At 37.7% G+C, this 19,544-nt stretch overlaps 1 protein-coding gene across 1 annotated transcript in view; it reads left to right on the top strand.

The window, feature by feature from the left end:
* The window catches only part of GRIN3A (glutamate ionotropic receptor NMDA type subunit 3A), a gene marked incomplete at its 5' end in the record, with an annotated part of 152,984 nt that overhangs the window by 59,595 nt on the left and 73,845 nt on the right, over positions 1-19,544 (top strand). The window contains one exon of the mRNA XM_023534238.1: positions 5,495-6,542. Coding sequence (XP_023390006.1) covers positions 5,495-6,542 — 1,048 coding nt within the window. The remainder of the gene's footprint in view (positions 1-5,494; positions 6,543-19,544) is intronic.

The raw sequence follows: 19,544 nt of genomic DNA, 5'->3' as shown, positions 1-19,544 counted from the left end.
TTTTTCTGTTTTTACTGATTCATTCCCATCAGCATAAAAGCCTGACCGTTTATATACGTTATACACATACGTTTGTGTTTACACACATACACACGTTTACTTGATTTTTCCTCTCTACCACTATTTTATTTTTCTCCTCTTTACAGCATAATTCTCTAAAGAGTGATCTCTAGTTTCTCTTTTCCCATTCTTCCTTGAAGCTCTAGGCTCCAACACTTCACTGAAATTACTCTAATGAAGTCACCAGTGGCCTTCACATTTCTAAAGCAAATGGCCAATTCTCAGCCCTCATTGTATTTGATGGGTTAGAAGCATTTGACACAGTTAATCACTGTCCCCTCTTTGAAACATGTTATTCACTGGGCTTCTAGAACACAGCCTGCTTTTCTCCTACTTTTCTCTGTCTCTGGTTATTTCTCAGTTCCCTTTGGTAGTTCTTCCTCACCTACACCACCTCCAAATGATGGAGTGCCCTGGACTTACTCCATGGACTTTTTCTCACCTACAAATGCTCACATCATGATCTCATTTGGTCTCCTTAAATACCACGTATAGAGCAATGACGCCCAAGTTTGAATCTCCAGTCCAGACCTCTTTCCTGAATTCCAGATGATCTCCAGCTACCTACTTGACATCTCCGTTTGGATGTCTGTAAGTCATCTCATGCTTAACATTAGCAAAATTGAACTCGTGGTAGTTCTCACCACCTCATACTTGATTCTCTTACTGTTTTCTTTATCTCAATTAATGGTGACTCCATCTCTCCAATTACTCAGGGTAAACACTTTGGTGCCATTTGTGCCTCTCCTTTTTCCCAACAGATGTAACTGAGCCTTTGGCAAACCCTATCAGTTCCAGCTTCAAAATATATAAAGATCCAACTAATTTTCCCCACCTCCACTGCTACCACCTCAGTCCAAACCACCAGCACCTTTTGTCTGGGTGTTTGAAGCAGCTTCCCAACTGGTCTTTTGGCTTCTGCTCTTGTCTCTTTTTAGTCCACTCTCAACAGCACTGTGACAATCCTGTTAAAATGTAAGTCATATCATATTGCTTCTCTGCTCAAAACCCACTAATGGCTTTCTATCTCATGTAGAGAAGAAACGAAGGCCTTACAAAATCCTATTTTCCCATCTCCATTCCCTGTAAGTTTTCACATCTTCAGCTCTCTCATGCCCTTTAGTCCTGAGCTTGTCCTCGAACATATCAGACAATTCCTCTTCAAGGACACTGGTCTTCTTGCTCCCTATATAGGGAATACTCTTTACCCCAATATTCTTCTGGTTGAAAAAGTAATGAAAAAGAGATTTAAGCTGAAAAAGGAATTTCCTTTCTTCGGCTCTTTACTCAAATATCACCTTTTCAGAGAACCAGTTTTGGCCTCTCTCGTCTAAATTTTCACCACTACCACCAGCTGCATAGATTTTTGTCTATTTTGTTCACTACTATGTCCCCCAGCACCTAGAGCAGTCCTTGGCACATAGCGAGTATTGTTAAATGAATAAACGACTACATGGGTGATGTGTTGTTTTGTCAACATCTTTGTTCATTTTTTTAATGAATAAGAAAGTCCTTTAATTGGTACATCAAGTGTGTAAATGTGACTTTTAAAATCTATCTTAAATATATTCAACACTGATCTTGCTTATCCTGCTAACTAACTGTCTCAAAAACATTTTTTACATAATTTGCAAAGAGCAAATTATTTTATCTCAGCTCCTGTAGAAATCAACACGATCTTAATTAATGATGTAACTGGGAATTTTTACTAAAGTAATAAGTTACCTCACTGCAGATTAACTAATGAGCTTCATTGTTTTGAGCAGAGTGGTATCTTGGGAGGTCTGCTGGTAAAAAATAAAAATAAAAAGATATATACCTGAACTGCTTTGGTACACACTCACCATGTCAAGGCATAGTGCTAAAACAGGTTCTCACTCAGAGTGAGCTCAGGCCCAGGCTCTAAATTTCTCCTTAAAAAATTTACGATTACTTCCCCCACTTTACACCCACATTGCTCTATGGGCTTACACAGAGCCGATATTCAACTAAATACTCCAGATCTTATTTACCTGACCATCCATCAAGCCAAGTTTTACACATTCTTAGTATGATTTGTGAACTAAAATGCAACCCTATGCATTTGGCTATCTTAAAATCACTGCTTTTCTTTTTGAAATTATGTACCTCTTGATTATGCCACCTTCTCTCCACTTCTGCTATTATTTTAGCCCTTGTTACCCTAAACCCCTTGTGAAACAAGCAGAGAGGAAGAGAGGAAGCAAGAGTGGGGAAGGAGCATCCTTCCTCACATTTGAAATTACACTCTGCCCCCTCCTCCTTCCAAATCATATTCTATATAGCTAGGGGGTAAGAAAAAAATTTATCTAAAATCAAATCTGATAATCATGTGTCTCCACAGATGAAATTCCCTCAATGGCTCTCCATTACCTTCATTGTGGCTTCAGACCTTTTGTTACTCCTTTTCTACCTTTATCTCCAGCCTTATTTCTCACTGCTTATCATCACACAGTTTGCCCTCTCTGTCTCTGGCTTTTGCGCAAGCATCTGTCTCTCCGGGTCGACAGCATCAGGCCCCAGCTTTTCTTCCTGGCTCACTGTTGTTCCTTCAAGACTCAGCTCCGGCACTTCTTCCCCTAAGAAGCCTTCCTCCTCTTCCCTAGAATAAAACGGGCAGGTGAATTCCTCTCTGTTCCCATGGTACCCAGATTTACCGTTATTATGAAGCTCATTACTCTGGTTTAGAATTGCTTATTCACTTTGCTTTCTCCCCATTCCTAGACTTTGAGCTCTTTGGGAACAATGAATGTGTTTCATCTCTGTAACTCTAGTGTTAAGAACAGTGCTTGGTATTTGTATCAGTTTCTGTTGCCAGTGAAATAATTCCTGATTTTTCTTGTTCACCCAAAAAGAGATCAAGGCAAGATAAAAATGAACAGGGTAGAATTTGATTTCAGCAAAACCAAGATTTCAACGTTTTAATGTTTTAATTAACATAGCATCGAAACTTTGCTATGCATCGTCATTGCATTACAAAGCATGTGAAGTACAGCTATAAAAGCTATCAATGAGATCATTCTAATTTATGCTCACCATAAAACTGAAAAAAAATAGAAATAATCTATCATAAGTGGAAATTCTCTGAGACCCAGTTTCTTGGTGCCAGTTGCATAGTGAAACAAGCACTGGATTTTTTTTGGTCTGGGGAAATAGAAAACATTTAGATCCTTGATAGATTTGCCTTTCTGTCACAAATTAATGCCTCAAAGACAACCACGCATTGTCCTTCAGTCAGGGCCATTTCGAACGTTATTTAACAACCCCCATAACAAAGAATGGTTTTACTGGAATGAGGGAGTTATGTAATCTCTGAAAGATTTCCAATGACTTCTAGCTCCTTCTTCTCTGACATAACTTAAGTATATATTCATTGCTAGTCTTTCAAGAGTCTATCCAGTTAAAAATCTGTAATCATGAAGCCCCAAATATTCTTAAAATAATGAAGGATTCCTCTTTCTATAACTTTAACTTTCCTTTCCCAATCACTAAATTAACTAAATGAAATTAACCTATTTATTATTAACCATTTTATTCCCTAGGCTGTCAACAAGTGCGTGTGTGTGTTGTATATTTCTTAACAGATCTGAAAGTAGGTTGCTTATCAAAAACACAATCATCATCATCTTTTCTTTATAGTACCTGGGTAATTATCAGTTGATTAATCTGTGTATTTTAATGATTTGGATCTCTACTTCTTCAAAGAAACAGAAAACTGCTTTAAAGTCCAAGATAACTGAGACTTCATTACTTGTAAAATTGAATTCATTTTAAGTGGTAGATTCCCATTGAGAAGTGCTAACGTGAATAATTACCTTTATATGCAATCTACCAAAATGAGTAGTTTCATTTGCATTTAGTGATAGCAGCATCTTCAAATGTGATTTACATTTATATCTCTAATAAAAATGAATACATTCTTTATACTTTCTGATTTTTCCATCTCCCTTCTGTGGCCGCATAACTGCTTACTGCTTGTATTTACATTTGTAAATTACTAAGTAATGCTTCTGGCAGGCAGTAGATGAATGTATTTTGCTGAAAGCCTAGACTTATATCACCTGATACCTCGAAAAAATCTTTTATGGTACATTCCACATTTCGATTTAATTTCTTTTAATTTGAAATGTGTCTCTAGTAGCCTCTAAGAGTTTATCATAATGTAGTTTTTGTGTCTCCAACTAGGAATGTTCTACTAAAATATGGGAAAGTGACCTGGGGACAGCCTTGATTGAAAAAAACTTGAGTGACATTAAATAATAGCTACCATATCTGGAATATTTGTTCTATGTAGGAAGGTGTGGTATACACTTTACGTTCATTTTTTTCCAACACTTAAATTTGGAAGAAGTATTATCTTCTCCATTTGTTGATTATGAAACTGAAGCTTAGAGTTTAGTAAATTGTCCAAGGACAATGTTAGAAGGTGGCTGGACCAATATTCAAACACAAGTGTCTCTGGTGTCAAGTCTGGGCTTTTATTCTGACAAAAGGCCATAATTAAGAGTACAGAGGTGCCACAAAATTACATGGTACCTTTTACTGTCTTATCTTCCCAGGCTCAAGGAACACAGAGGCTCTAACCAAGCATTTTTCTGTCTTGCTCATGTCAAAACATACACATACTGACAGTGCTCAGGTTCACATGGTTAGGAATCCGTATATCACACCAGTTGGTAATTTTCCTTTCTTTGACTTCTGGCAGATACTCTCCCTGAAGCCAGAGCCAAAAGTTTTTCTCTAATGATTTAGAAAGAGGGTAGCTTGAGGCTTTGGGAGAGCTACAAATCTATTTATCATCCTTTTCTTTGTTCTATGGATGATAGAGCCAACATGCAGCTATAACTGGCCTCACAGGGACAGATGTATTGACTGTTTCCACTCTACCAAGAGAAACACTGGTAACAAGATTTGACTGTTTTCTAGAATTATGAATGCAAGTTTTAGCAACGATAAAAGTATATGAATACTTAGCAAAACTCATGCCTCGCACCAAAAAGATATTGATTGAACTAATTTAGTTGCAATCCAATGTAATGAACAGTAGAAATGAGACATGTTGAAGATGCAGAGAACTTCCATAGCTTGGAAAGTTGTGAGAATACATAACTCACAGTTTACAACAGAAAACAACACATCCCTTAACCAGGAATAAAGAGATTTGGAGTAAGACCAAGAGCCAAGCACCTAACGCAGATGTTAGAACTTGAGGATGACATCTCATTCTCTCACTAAAAAAGGACTCTTCTAGAAAGAGTCCAGCTTATCGATTCCTGAAAGAATTATAGGAAATGCCTTTAAAAAAAAAAAATTCAGAGTATCTTTTGACTAAGATAGAGAAGCAAAAATGAGCACTGTTCCCTGTCTTTGGCTTCATCTCTCTTCCTGACTTTTTGCTTTTGCCCCTCTTTGCCAGGTTTCTAGCCAACACCACTTTTAGAGGCCTCAGTGGTTCCATCAAAGTAAAAGGTTCTTCTATCATCAGCTCAGAAAACAACTTTTTCATCTGGAATCTGCAACATGACCCCATGGGAAAGCCAATGTGGACTCGCTTGGGCAGCTGGCAGGGTGGAAAGGTTGTAGTGGACTATGGAATATGGCCAGAGCAGGCCCAGAGGCACAAAACCCATTTCCAGCACCCACGTAAACTGCACCTGAGAGTGGTTACCCTGATTGAGCATCCATTCGTCTTCACACGAGAGGTAGATGAAGAAGGCTTGTGCCCTGCTGGCCAACTCTGCCTAGATCCCATGACTAATGACTCTTCTATACTGGACAGCCTTTTTAGTAGTCTCCATAGCAGTAATGATACAGTGCCCATCAAACTCAAGAAGTGCTGCTATGGATATTGCATTGATCTGCTGGAAAAGCTAGCAGAAGACATGAACTTTGATTTTGACCTCTATATTGTTGGGGATGGAAAGTATGGAGCCTGGAAAAATGGGCACTGGACTGGACTGGTGGGTGATCTCCTAAGTGGGTCAGCACACATGGCGGTCACTTCCTTCAGCATCAATACCGCACGAAGCCAGGTGATAGATTTCACTGGTCCTTTCTTCTCCACCAGCTTGGGCATCTTAGTGAGGACCCGGGACACAGCAGCTCCCATTGGGGCCTTCATGTGGCCACTACACTGGACATTGTGGCTGGGGATTTTCGTGGCTCTGCACATCACTGCCGTCTTCCTCACTCTGTATGAATGGAAGAGCCCCTTTGGTATGACTCCCAAGGGGCGGAATAGAAGTAGAGTCTTCTCCTTCTCTTCAGCCTTGAATGTGTGTTATGCCCTCTTGTTTGGTAGAACAGCAGCCATCAAACCCCCAAAATGTTGGACTGGAAGGTTTCTGATGAATCTTTGGGCCATTTTTTGTATGTTTTGCCTTTCTACATATACGGCAAACTTGGCTGCTGTCATGGTAGGTGAGAAGATCTATGAAGAGCTTTCTGGAATACATGACCCTAAGGTAATAACTTCTTTTTTACTCTAGTTTTCTTTGTTGTCTGTTATAACTCCATATATTATGTCTTATATTGTAGTACATCTATGTTCTTTCATCTAACTCAAAATAGTCTCTCAGCCATCTATAGAGATTAGTCCAAAAGTCTTTTGCTTGGTGGAAGTAAATATTTTATTGTTGTATTAAATGAAACAAAAAGTGCAAGGAGTCCTAGGGGATGTTTGTTCTAAAGAAAGTCTTTCTGGTGGAAACATCTATTAGCACAGTTTTTTCATGTGTTATTTGACTGTCTGACAAAATGGCTATCAGAAAATAGTCTTACAAAGTATTTTCACCCAAAACAGACTTCAAAAACTAATTGATACTTTTCTTAGGAATTAATGGAAATAAATAGTAAGATCAATATTTTAAATAGTAAAGAATTTTTTTCATCATTAAAAAATAGTAAAATGGAAAGAACTAACATTTTATCATAAGCTCCCAAAGTCAGATGCTGGAGAACTCGATGTGTATAGAACAGGGAATACTGAACTGAGGTGGCAGGATTAGCTAAGAATGGGGTGTCCTTACAGAATAAGGAAACTTGTATAGCTGACCACCTTGGGTTGAGTGCAAGTTGCCAACAGTTACATTACAACGCCCAAGGATATTTAAGAAAATAGTGTCTACTCTAGGCTGCCTTTGATATCCTAGACATTTGATCCTAAGAGTAGAAGGGAAGAGGAGGGTGGAGTTCAGGTAAACAGATAAAGCGGTGCTGAGTTTCATAAATCAGAACCAAGGATGGCCAAAATTAAGTCATGATGCTATGCATGAGAAATCTGAAGCCATGATTATTTTAGGGGATTAAAAAGAAAATCATAAAGATAAACTATACAAAGCAGTAACACAGTTTTTTAAGCAACAATAAACAATCATTCCATTCCCCACTCTACCAGAATAAAAAGGTGAAATTTTTATAAGTCTAACCTAGCCCACAGGGCAAAGTGAGCAGAAATGGACAAAGTCAACTTTCTGCCACAGCTAGTACATTGTTAACGAAGTGAGGCAAGCCTCAATCTAAACCGTTTTTAATTTGAGATAATAAATGAATTTCTACTAAGATTCCCCACCCACAAAAAAGTTTATATCTTTCCTACTGTTGTTTCTATATTAATGTCTCTCATTTATAGTTTGGAGTGGTTTTTTTTTTTTAATATATTTAAGACACTCAGTACTCAGTATCTGAATCTTTGGGGAATAATGTTGGTGACAGAATTGTTCAATTTTCATCCAGATATGTGATATTATGCAGATGACATAATGTCCTCACTTCCCACAGAAAGACGTGATCAAAATAATTTCCATAACCTTTCAGTCACTCAACATTCATTTTTAAATATGTTACAGTTATTCACATGCATGAGCACTTTTCACTCCTACCAATGCTAACTTCTTTGAGAGACTGAATCTTTTTCTTATACTAACTGATGTAGAGAAATTCAGAAGTAAATAAGTCAAGCAGGAGAGAAAAGATTATAAACACAAGGAGAAACAACTTAGAAAGTTATACACATGCCAAAGTTAAAAACAAATGAAATACTGTCAAAGTTCAAAGAAAGGACAAAGAAAGGATGCACTTTAGTGCATCAAGGAAAAGCTTAATTAATAAGATAAAATGTGTGCTTAACCTTGAAGAATCTGGACATGTCCTCAAGGGAGGAGGAATGGACATTCCGAGCAAAAGAAGAGAACAAATTTCTTGGAGGTGGAAAGTACAAGGCACAGTCAGGATATCTTGAGGAGTTCGGTTTAGCCACAGCATGCTACGTGAAGGGAAGGAGAAGAGCCGAGTCTGAAAAGTAAGTTTGGTTGAGATAACAGAGGATCTTTGACATCAGACTAAGAAAAGTGAACACCTGACAATACAGATCTCTAGACATTTTTGAACATGGAATAGCACAGAGGAGCAGTCTTCATTTAGGACGGTTGCTTCGGCAGCATCATGTAAACAAGATTAGAAGAGAAAGACAATGAATGGAATCGAAGTTATAGCTATAGTCACTGATAGAAGAAAAGACGTAAGAAATATGTTAGTGATCAAATCAATAGGACTTGGCAATTAATTGGGTGTGAGAGGCAACAAAGAAACGTCTTCAGTTGCAGGCCTGAGTGCCTGAGACGATGGTACCATTCAAAGAAGCATAAAAGGCAGTTTACGAGCTAGAAAACATAGTCATCAGTCCAGTTTCATACATAACATTTAAAATCTGTCTTGAACATCCACGTGAGATCCAGCAGGCATTTGAAAACATGGAGCCTGAGTTCAGGAGTGAGATCCAAACAGGTGGGAATCCTGGGCAGAGAAGTGTTGCTGTGTGTTAAAGCCCTTGGGGAGTATGAGATCACCAAAGGAAATAGGGAGAAAACTGTTGTCTGAGGAAAAGCAGCAGGCATAAAGAAGTGCCAGGATGTTGGAGTGTAGATCTGTGGAATGATGAGGTAAGAGATAAGGAAATAAAGGTGTCCTGTGGCAAAGTCGTTCAGGCCCTTAAATACCTCTCCATAGACAGAATTTTGACTTTTTGAGACGAAGAGCAATATTATTCTATCTGCCATGTCTAACTTCTTGCCAGTGGTTATCAGAGAAGTCAAAGGCTAATCAATGTCCAGTCCAAACCATGAGAATTAGCAACTGTGTGTGTGTTAACATCTGATGAAACTGGACTTGTGTGGGTTTCTTTTTTTAGTATTTCTCAAAATTTTGTTTTCATTTTTCAGTTTCACTTGATAGCATTTTAGTTCTGATGAGCGAAAACATGCCACTTACATAAAAATCACAGATCTTCTGTGGTTCTCTTAGGACATTTGTTTTTCTACTGTAAGGTGAAACTCTCCTAAATCTTAATAAGAGATGATAATATAGAGTATTGGTAACACTCTGATTCTTTCAGCCCTTACTCACAGTCTGTCTCATTGCTTTTCCTATCCTTTCATCTTCTTCGCCTACTGGATATTAGGACGGTTCCCATTACACCATGCCGCCATTTCCATCCCATTTTTACTACTCACGGCTCAGTTAGCTCACCTCAGGCAGGTTTCCCTGTGCCCCCATAGCGTGATCATGAACACCTGCCTTCTTCCCTTCTCTAGCTCTTCTTTAGTCATCTCAGGATAATCTCTCCATGTCTCCCTGTTATAACTTTGAGAATAACAACTCTCAGACTTCCCTAGAAGAATTTTATTAAAGTCTGTGCTCCTGGAATTGACGTCTTCCATTCCTTAGACGCCATCTAAGCACCCAAATCTCACCTAAATCTGAAAAAGAGTAGACTCTGTAAAACTATTTTTCCATTGCATATAATGTTTCAAATGATAATTATAGTGTTTTCTTATTTCGTGTAAAGAGTTTATATTTCTAGCCCAAAATTTGGGCTATGGTTTTTTTTTTTTTTAATATATATATCAGTCTTGGAATCTAAACACCACTTTTAAAATATCACTATGGGAAAATGTATTTGGATGAAAACCTCACTTTAAAAGTAATATTTGTGATCTGTATTTATACACAGTTCATCAGTGAATTGAGTCCTGCTGCATAAGTATCTGTAATCTCTGATATCCGATAACTTGCTATGAACATAACAGCTCCATTTTTCTTCTTGACCATAATTGTTTAGCATGCTGGTGATACATTTAACACAATTAATAAAACTGTTAAAAGTTAAGAATGCAAACATTTATCACCATTTCAGAGTTAAGGTTCGCTTGCTTCAACCAACTTCTTTGAATCAGAAATAAAATTAAAAGCAAAAGCCTGTGCAGAACAGACCGATTTATGATTCGCTACATGTTGCAGCAGCCAAAGCAGAGCTGGAATATTTTTTTTCTGACAAGGGGTCAGAGGGAGGAAATAACCTTGATGTTGGCTGCTCCTACAGATAACCCCAAGGAAGAGAGACTGGCCTGCTCTGCAAATGAAATTCAAGAGGATGGTTCTATCCTCACTTAACTATTTTCGCCAGAATAATTTATTTTGTTCTAAAAGTAATATATGTAGCTTCTCATGGCCTCCCATCGAGTCTTTTGGGAAACAAGCTCCATGCTTCAAAGCAGGGGGTTTCTGCTCTTAAAGCATGAGACCATGAAAGAAAGAATTTATGAATTATATATTTAATAGAGATTATATGAGTATTTCTCTGCAATAAAACTAGCAGTATTCGTCATAGGCGATGCAGAAAACAGAGCAAAGTGGACGGATGAAAACAAGCCCCCATTGCCTCATCATCCACAGTCATTTCCTCTTAGCATTATGGGATGATTGACAGGTAGATAGAAACTGCAATATTATTTTTATCCAGTGAGGTCTTCATCTGGGTCTATGACCTAAGGTATAGACCTGGACATTTGTAGAACCTTCCAGCCATTGACATCCAACCTGCTGAGGTATAAGACAAGATGAGAAAATCACTCCCTAAATTGTAAAGTACAATGGAAAATAAAACCTCCCCTCACAGAGTTGAAAGGATACATGAGCATTCAAAATGAGCTATTTGCTGATTTCAGTAGAGCTTCTAGTTCTTTTCCAGCTTTTCATATAAAATGCCCCCTTTAACCCTGTTTCTCTACTATATATTTTTAAATATCAGTTCCTTAGAGAGAATAGGAAGCTAGTGTCATTTTTATATAGGCAAATTATGGTGCTACTTTAGAAAAACAATCCTTGTGAACATTCGAGTAAATATTAAAAATTAAATAGACCTGCCGTTAAGGCAGGGGCAAACTTTAACCAGAAATATTAAAGTAAAGAAAATGATAAGCACTTCCCAAAATAATAAAAACCACCTTTATTGATCTTCATATAACAGCATGTCACTGCCCCATAAAACGTATGGATTTATATAATAAAAGTTGGCCTTGAAAAAGGGAGAGATGCCAAAACTCCAAGGCAAACAAGATATTGAAAATGGAGTTTGAAGTGAGGGGAAAGAACTGAACTACACCAAACCATTCATTTATTCTTTCTTTAATTCATCCAGTAACGACAATTTTTGTTTCAGGCACCAGGCTAGGTAGGTAGCTGAGAACTTAGTAGTGAGCAAAACAGACACTGTCATTACAACATGGAGTTTAGTGGGAAAGAAAGACATTAATCAAGGGAGCACATAAAGCAGCTAATGATTTAAACCATGGTAACTTACTGTAAAGCAAAATTACAACAGAATCTGAGAGCCTCACAGGCGACCCGATCTAAATGAAGAATCAGAGAAACGGCCCCACCCTCACCTCTTCCCGTGAGGAGAGTAAGATCTGGCTGAGATCTGAAGGATGTAAATGAGCTAAAGGGGAGTTCGGGGTGTTAGGAGAAGAGCATCACAGGGGGACCTGGCAGCATGTTCAGATACCCCCAGACTGGAGGGAGAGGGGTGCAATTGCGCTGAGATGTTACAAAGTCAGAAGGAGGGCACAAGACTAAGACAAGTAAAGTAGTAGTGGGTTTAGATCACCAGACATTCTAGAGAGAAAATTTCTCAAAAGAAGAAAAATCCAAGAAATGTGACCGTCTGAGGAGAGCTGCACTTCCCATGGGCTCCATGTACTTCCAGATAGAAAGCAGAACGGGAGAAACGTTCCACTCACTCTGGCAACAAAAATTCATAGCAGATCAGGGAAATGTCCTCTATAGGAATTGTGTTTAAAAAAAAAACAAAAACCTCTTAACATACAAACATAAAAGATGGCTTATATAAAAGTTGAATGTGCTGATCATTGCAAACATCTTGTCACTGTACTAAACTACACTTAAATGAGTGAATTGTATGGTATGTGAATTATATCTCAACAAAACTAGTTTAATAATAAACAAACAAACTGCCATATAACCAAAGCGGAAGACTGAATATTTGAAGATGTCAAATTTTCCCTTTTTGTTTAATTTTTGTTCAGTCTTCTAAAAAATAATATATTAGTGTTAATATGAAAATAGAATATTCAAGAGATTTGATATTGAAAAACTTAATATTAGTAAAAATAACAGGAACAAAATGATATTTTTATCTATCAAATTAAGACTCTTTTTACCGATAGTTATCAATCTCGGTGGAAGCACAGTAAGATGGGCACCAGCATACCTTTTGTTGGGAGGGTGAGTTGGTACGATATGTACATAAATCAATTTGGCCATTTGTATCAATAGCCTTAAAAGGGTTCATGCCCTGTCGGCCTTGACTTGTGCTTCTAGGAATCTGTCCAAAGGAAATAATATACGAACAAGTATTTATTGCGAAGATTCCCAACAGTCTTACTCAAATAGCAAAAACTTGAAAGCCATGTAAATGTCCAACAGTAGCACAATTAATACATAATAATATTCCTATGTGCTATAAAAATGTAGCCAGTAGAGACGATTTTGAAGAGTTTTAAAATGTCAAAAAATCGAAATATCGTATTAAGTAAAAAGCAAGGATACAAAGCCACATACTATGATTCTAATTTTGTAATATGCATATGTACACACTATAAAGAGAAGCGGCTAGAAGGAAACATAACACAATGTCAACAGCATTGATATCTGAGCAGTGTAATTACAGGAAATATGTATTTTATTATTTCCACTCCATGTTTTCTGCAGCGTTCATGTATGGTTTATGTAATGAGAAAGTACATAATAAGCCAAGTAAGGATGAGAATAGTTCGGACGAGAGACAGTGATCCCAATGACAGTGTTTGCTCCACTTGCACTGCTGCTGTCTGCAGCCTTTAAAGTACAGGGAGGGTGTGCTCCCCAATGAGCAGCACTTCCGTAGTAAAATGTTTTCATCTTAAAGATGCTGTGCTGTCCACAGAGCCCTTTCGAAGCAAATTTTTATTCCCACCCAGTTTATTCCCTTCATAGGATTTAACGCAATCTGAAATTGTCTTGGTATCTATTCGTCGACTTTGTAATTATCCCACTGTGTCTTACTCATCACTGGATCTACACAGTGTTGGGTGAAAAGTAAATATTATGTAAATGTTGTTCCATTAATAAATGGATGAAAATTGACAGTATTGTTGGAATAGAGGTATAGCCTTCTGCAGGGATTACTTTGAAGTCAATGCTTTTGGTAAGACCATTCATAACCATTCTCATATGAGATACTATGGAAGGAATAGAAAGAAAGCTCCAGGAAGGGGCAAGATACTATGTTACAAAGGGCAAAGTCTCAGTGTTGGACAGATCTCAGTTTAATATATGCCTTAGTCATAGCTTAGTTGTGTGAAGTTTAGTAAGTTACTTGCCATAGCCTCTGTGTCCTTATTTGAGAGCATTACAGAAGAAAATAGATGTGAAACATCTAGCTGAAGTTCTGATTCCTTTCACTAGATGATAAACCTCATGAGAGTGGAGACCAAATCTGTCTTATGCACCTGTGTCCCTAAATCCTAAGCATGTGGCAATCGCTTACTTAGATAAGCATTGGGTAAATAATGGACTTCGCCATGAAGCCATGCACAGGTACCCAACATGTGTACAGCAGGACAGAGACAGAGTGCAGGAACAAGACCATGATGCCCATCTCTGAGCCAAAGAAAGGTAGGATCCTTGAATGGGAGCATGAGACAGATAATGCTGCCACAGCCTTGGTGATTCTGGGTAGATCATGGAGTTAGGTCAGAAACATTTAGTGGTTCAGTAAGGATGAGACACACAGTACATGACACTTATTAGGAATTGAAAAATGTGTATTTCCCTTCCCTTCCTGAATGTTCTTCAATTAAAGGAACTTTAGGAAAACCTTCAAGACTTAGCTAATTAAGGTTGATCAATGGAAAACTGAACAAATGAGCATGTGATCTGTTTATGTCCTCATTTTCTTCCAAAATAATTTTGAGATGGTGTCTTTATAGAATTTTTTAAATAACTATAGCTTTATTACTTTCAAATAGATACAGTAATTCATACTAACTGCAGCAAAGAGTTTTCGATTAGACACCCTGCTGGGTTTGCTTTAATGAATGTTTAAGATCACTTCCTTCATTTGAATACAAATAGAAAATATGTCAAATTTTTGCAAACCCTTCTCTTAAAGTAGGGGAAAATTGGCTTTTAACTTTGTTTACATTATTAACCTGCTTAGCAAGCACTGTCTTTATACATAGATAATTTGTATACCAATGAATATGTCATAGTCTACCTATAAATAGTCACATATATCTTATATAATTATAAACAATTATCCATATATATGTCTATGGACTGCGTATTCACATACATACATTTATATTATTTTAAAAATTAATGCAAGGTAATAGACACACTCATTTGTAATTTAAGAAAATTAAGTTACTCCAGGTCAGTCTTGGACGTAATGTGGAAATCACCTGGCTTCAGCCCCCAACTGCAAGTAAGCCGTGCTCCCACCCTCTGCCTCCATCCTACTGGAATCATCTTGGCCTCACAACCATTCAAACCATTCAAAAACATTCTCACACTAGCTTTTATGGAAAGAGAGCCCCAGTAAGGGGCGATGAACTGTAATAGGAAGGGCAAAGTCCTGGTTTTGGACAGATTGAAATTTGATGCAGTTTAGTTTCGATGGTTTCTCCATGAAGAATCTCATTTTCATGCTCAATAAATGTCTACGTGTATCTGAAGAACTTGCCAGCAACCCCCAAAGGGGCTCTTTTTCTGTCTAAAATACAAATTTTAGCTCCATGCACAGTACTGATTAAGGGAATGTTGGATTTTTGTCATTTAGCCTCAACTTGGCCTTTTGGTCCTTAATCAGGTCAGGAGTTAGCATGATCTAACCACCAATGTATCTTTTGGCAAGTCAGGAAGCTGAACTGTGAGTTCAGCTCTATTGTTAACTCAGTATGGGAAATTTGGCCAGTTAGGGCTCTGTTTTCCCAGTTGCTATTAGCCTGCTCCAGCCAACTGCACATGTGTGTGTGTGTGTTATTCATAACCTAAGTTCAGAAAGACATTTTGTCAGAATCTATTAATATTTTTCAAATTCAAGAAATGCACTTAATGGCATTGGCATTTTATCAGAAAGCTGCTGCCTAAAAAATGCCAAATAACATAAAATTGTAACAATGCCAATCAAAACAGGACCTATCGGTGTTTTGTTTGTTTGTTTTTTAATTATATTTGAGCTAGAGTTTTTTCCCACGTATGAACTGAAGACATAGAATTAATGGAGGTGAGTCTACTGGCAAATAAGAATATAAATGAATGTAGATATATAAATCTATGTATCTCCTGTGGTTTATGTGTTTAACGTGATGATTAATCAACATCCTGAGAGTTAAACATGAACTACTTAGCTTCACAAAAGGACCACAGATATGATTTCAATAGTAGGAACTGAAAATATCAATGTCAATAAATAATATTTATTGGATACCTTCTATATTTAAGGGACTATGCTTAAATATAGAAGGTATCCAATAAATATACCTTCACATGGATTTTTCTCATTTAAACTTTACTGCATCCATGCAGATGAGGAAACAAGCCTAAAAGAAATTAGGTAACTTGACTAAGGCTGTATAGCTAATCAATGGTATAGACAGGATGCATACCCAACAATATCTGACTGAATTATTCCATTCCTGTATTTTACTTATACATGCAGTAAGAATGTCCTCCGCAGCTTGATTTATTCCAACCAGCCCTTTCCACACCCCTGGACCTTTAGTCTGGGAAGACTGCTCACACAGAGAGATGATTCAAGGGCAGGGACTGCTGCTGAGGCCATGACATTTGAATTTGTGCACATACACTCTATGGTTGAGTGGGGCATGGAGAAATGAGAGAGACACAGATTAATTCCCACCCCACCCTCATCATCATCATCACTACTACCCTACTAGAAAAGTGTTACAGCAAGAATACGCCTTTTCGGATACTTCAAAAAACTAATAAAAAGGAGTGGTTTATCATCACAATGTCTTTCATCCACCTCCGTTGTGGCACACTGTCGCAGCCTCAGATGATGCCCTGCTGCTCCCTTGCCACCACTCCCTGTGAAATGGCAGCATCTCTGGGCTTGCATTTAGAAATCTTCAAATGAAGCTGTAGTGTCTGAGTAGGAACTGGTGCTGATTCACCTCCCCAGGGCTAAATTCTCATTCCACCTTCAATACCACTCATCCAACATATACTTTGTTCAGAGAAGACAGAGACAAAATCAGCCTCTGTTCATCAAGATATTGTTTGTACTATGGAAAAGCTAGATATAATCTATAGTCATTAAGAGGAGATTGGAACATACTGTTGCTATTAAGAAAAAAAATTGAGCTAGATATAGTCAAGTAAAAAAGTAGATTATAAAGAACATGCATATAAAATAGTCTTTAAAAACATCCTACTAACCTTTTGTTTTACTGAATTGGCAATCATGGAAAAGGGTTGCTAACCATTAGAATACAGTGATACTAGGGGCACCTCAAATCTTTCTTCATGCCACAGGTCCTGAAATTCTCCCAATGGCAATTTCTTTGTGTTAAGAAATTTTCTTCCAGAAGGCCCCTATGTAAACTGCATATGTTTCAAAATAAGACAAATGTTCCCTGAAAAAAAAATATTCTGTTTCCGATATGGATTATTAATCGAGACTAGATGATTCTGCTTACATAGAGATCACTGGATAGTTCCATGAATTTTAGGGGGAAGATACCAACCATCAGATTTCTGGAAGAGATCAAAGGAAGAGGCAGCCAGCATAGCTTCCTGCCAAGATTCAGCTTCCTCTCACTTTCTACTCCTCATTGCTGAGGCCACTTCTCCCTCACGTTCAGGTACAGCCTTCTTCTTAACCTTTCTTTCAGCCAGGCTCAGGAAGTAATCCTATTCTTATTCAGGGATAATTTAAGATGCCCTGTCCAGATCCTTTCTTCCCACAAGTGTAGGACAAGAACCAGAAGTTTTAACATCTCCAGGAGCTTGTTAGAAATGCAGAACCTTAGGCCCGACTCCAGACCTGTTGAATCAGAATCTGCATTTTAGCAAGATCCGTGTGTGTTTCATTTGTACAATACAATTGGAGAATCGGTGCTTTAGATTAGTTCTCACATGGCCCAGCATCAAGCAACTTTGCTGCTGGCCCCATTCTTACCTTTACTCTTGAATCAGTGATATGTTCCAGGATTAAACTTTACTTCCATCTCATAATTGTTATCATGCTCTATTAACAGCTTCAAGGTCCTAGTGTCTTCCATATTGTGATTCCCCTTAGTTCTGGTCCTCTCCCAGCATCTGGGAGATGCTTCGACTCAGAGTCCTAGCCTGGCAGCTACCATTTTAACCCAACTAGTAGACATCTAGGATAATAGACCTTTACGATTTTGCTCATTTTTCACCCAGAATTCTCCCTACCCCACTATCAAATTGATCTATATTACTTCTGTTCCTTCTAGCCAAAACCAGCAGCAATACAGCAGTCCATCTTCTAAAGAACTTCAGAAAAGCATGCCTGGTCTTTATCACTGGTCCACCTTTACTGAAAAGAAGTTTTTCTCTGTCTTGCTTTATAAGTCTTTTTACTCTTGCTCTTTTCTTTGTGGGGATTGTTACCAGCTTATAAGCTTCTTTTTTGAACTATTATTAACCCATTTCTCATCCTGCTCGTCACATCTTATAACAAATCATTGCATCCAGCTTGTCTGGAGGAATGAAAGATGCTGCCCCTGTACTCACAAAGTGTTTCCATCAGCTCGCTCCTGCACAGGTTCTTATCTACAACTGAATGAATGCTGAAAGAAAAAAAAAAAATGTTTTGCCTATAGGAAATCAAGCTTTGATCCTGATCCAGTGATTTTCTTTTCATTTCTACATGCTTTTAGAAAATGATCATTTTGCTTCACTAATATGGCAAATAATGACACAAACCTCTTGTAAAGCACTCCATTACTTCCCAAAAGCTTTTAACCTAGCACCTCAGTTTATCTCCTACATTTGGTGGCAGAAAAAGCATTTAATAGAAGACTGAGGCTCAGAGAAGTTAAGTGATTTTTTCCAAAGTTCAGGCTGATACCTAAACTCAAGCTTCCTAATTTCAGATCCATCACAATTTTCAGTACAATGTGCTGCCTCATATTAAACTATACTAAAAATGCTTACTAAGCATACAAGGAGAAGAATGCTCACGGCTCCCAAAGCTTTGCTCGGCATTTCAGGAAGGTAATTTGAGAAAAAGAATTATCAGAACAAAGAAGAAATTCATAATATGTCCATTTAATTAATGCTTGGCATACATCTAGTACTCGTGAATTACTTTAGGTTTTTAGATGGTTTAAACTTTCAGGGAGCTGAGCATTTTGCAGGTCAAATATCAAACCAAGCTGCCAATATACTGAGAGCCAAACTCAAGTCCAAAAATGAAGAATATATTTTGCTTTGTGTCATGTAACAAATGACTAATAGGCAGCAAGGGCTTTCAGGGTTATAATTTTGGTCCAAGGTTCTGATAACTACATGAAATCTTTGAGTGGTTTATGGTATCATAAGGTGAAATTATAGCTCCCTATGGGCAAAAGTTGTTGAAAATACTTTTGACCATTGAGTACTATAACTAGCCTGTCCTTTATAGCAATCACAGGGAAAACTATATTAAATGCCTAGTCATTTTGACAAATGACTTTAAATGTAGAAATTATTTTTTAAAATGAAAATGGCAGGCAGGCAATTTATTAATCCATTCCATTCCATTCATATGTATAAGTCACCATATGTCCACCACTAAGATAAGGGCTGGAGTTACAACAACAGATAAATCAGATCTTTAACCCTGCCCTCAAAGAACTTTCATATTAGCAGGGGAAATAGACATTAAATGACCATAACTATAATATACGTGTTGTGATGATGAACAGAATGCTATGCCAATGTATTAACAGGAACCTGACCAACTTGGAAGGGTGGAGTAGACACACAGCCAGAGAAGGCCTCCTTGAAGATGTAATCATAGAGCTGAACTCTGAATGATAAATCAGAATTATAAAGGGTAAGAGGAGAAAGCTCATTCTTAACAAACGGATAAT

Source organism: Pteropus vampyrus, unplaced genomic scaffold, assembly GCF_000151845.1.
Source record: "Pteropus vampyrus isolate Shadow unplaced genomic scaffold, Pvam_2.0 Scaffold123, whole genome shotgun sequence".
In the NCBI taxonomy this organism is placed as follows: domain Eukaryota; kingdom Metazoa; phylum Chordata; class Mammalia; order Chiroptera; family Pteropodidae; genus Pteropus; species Pteropus vampyrus.
The sequence above is the reverse complement of the archived record's forward strand: the minus strand, read 5'-3'. Positions and strand labels throughout refer to the sequence as shown.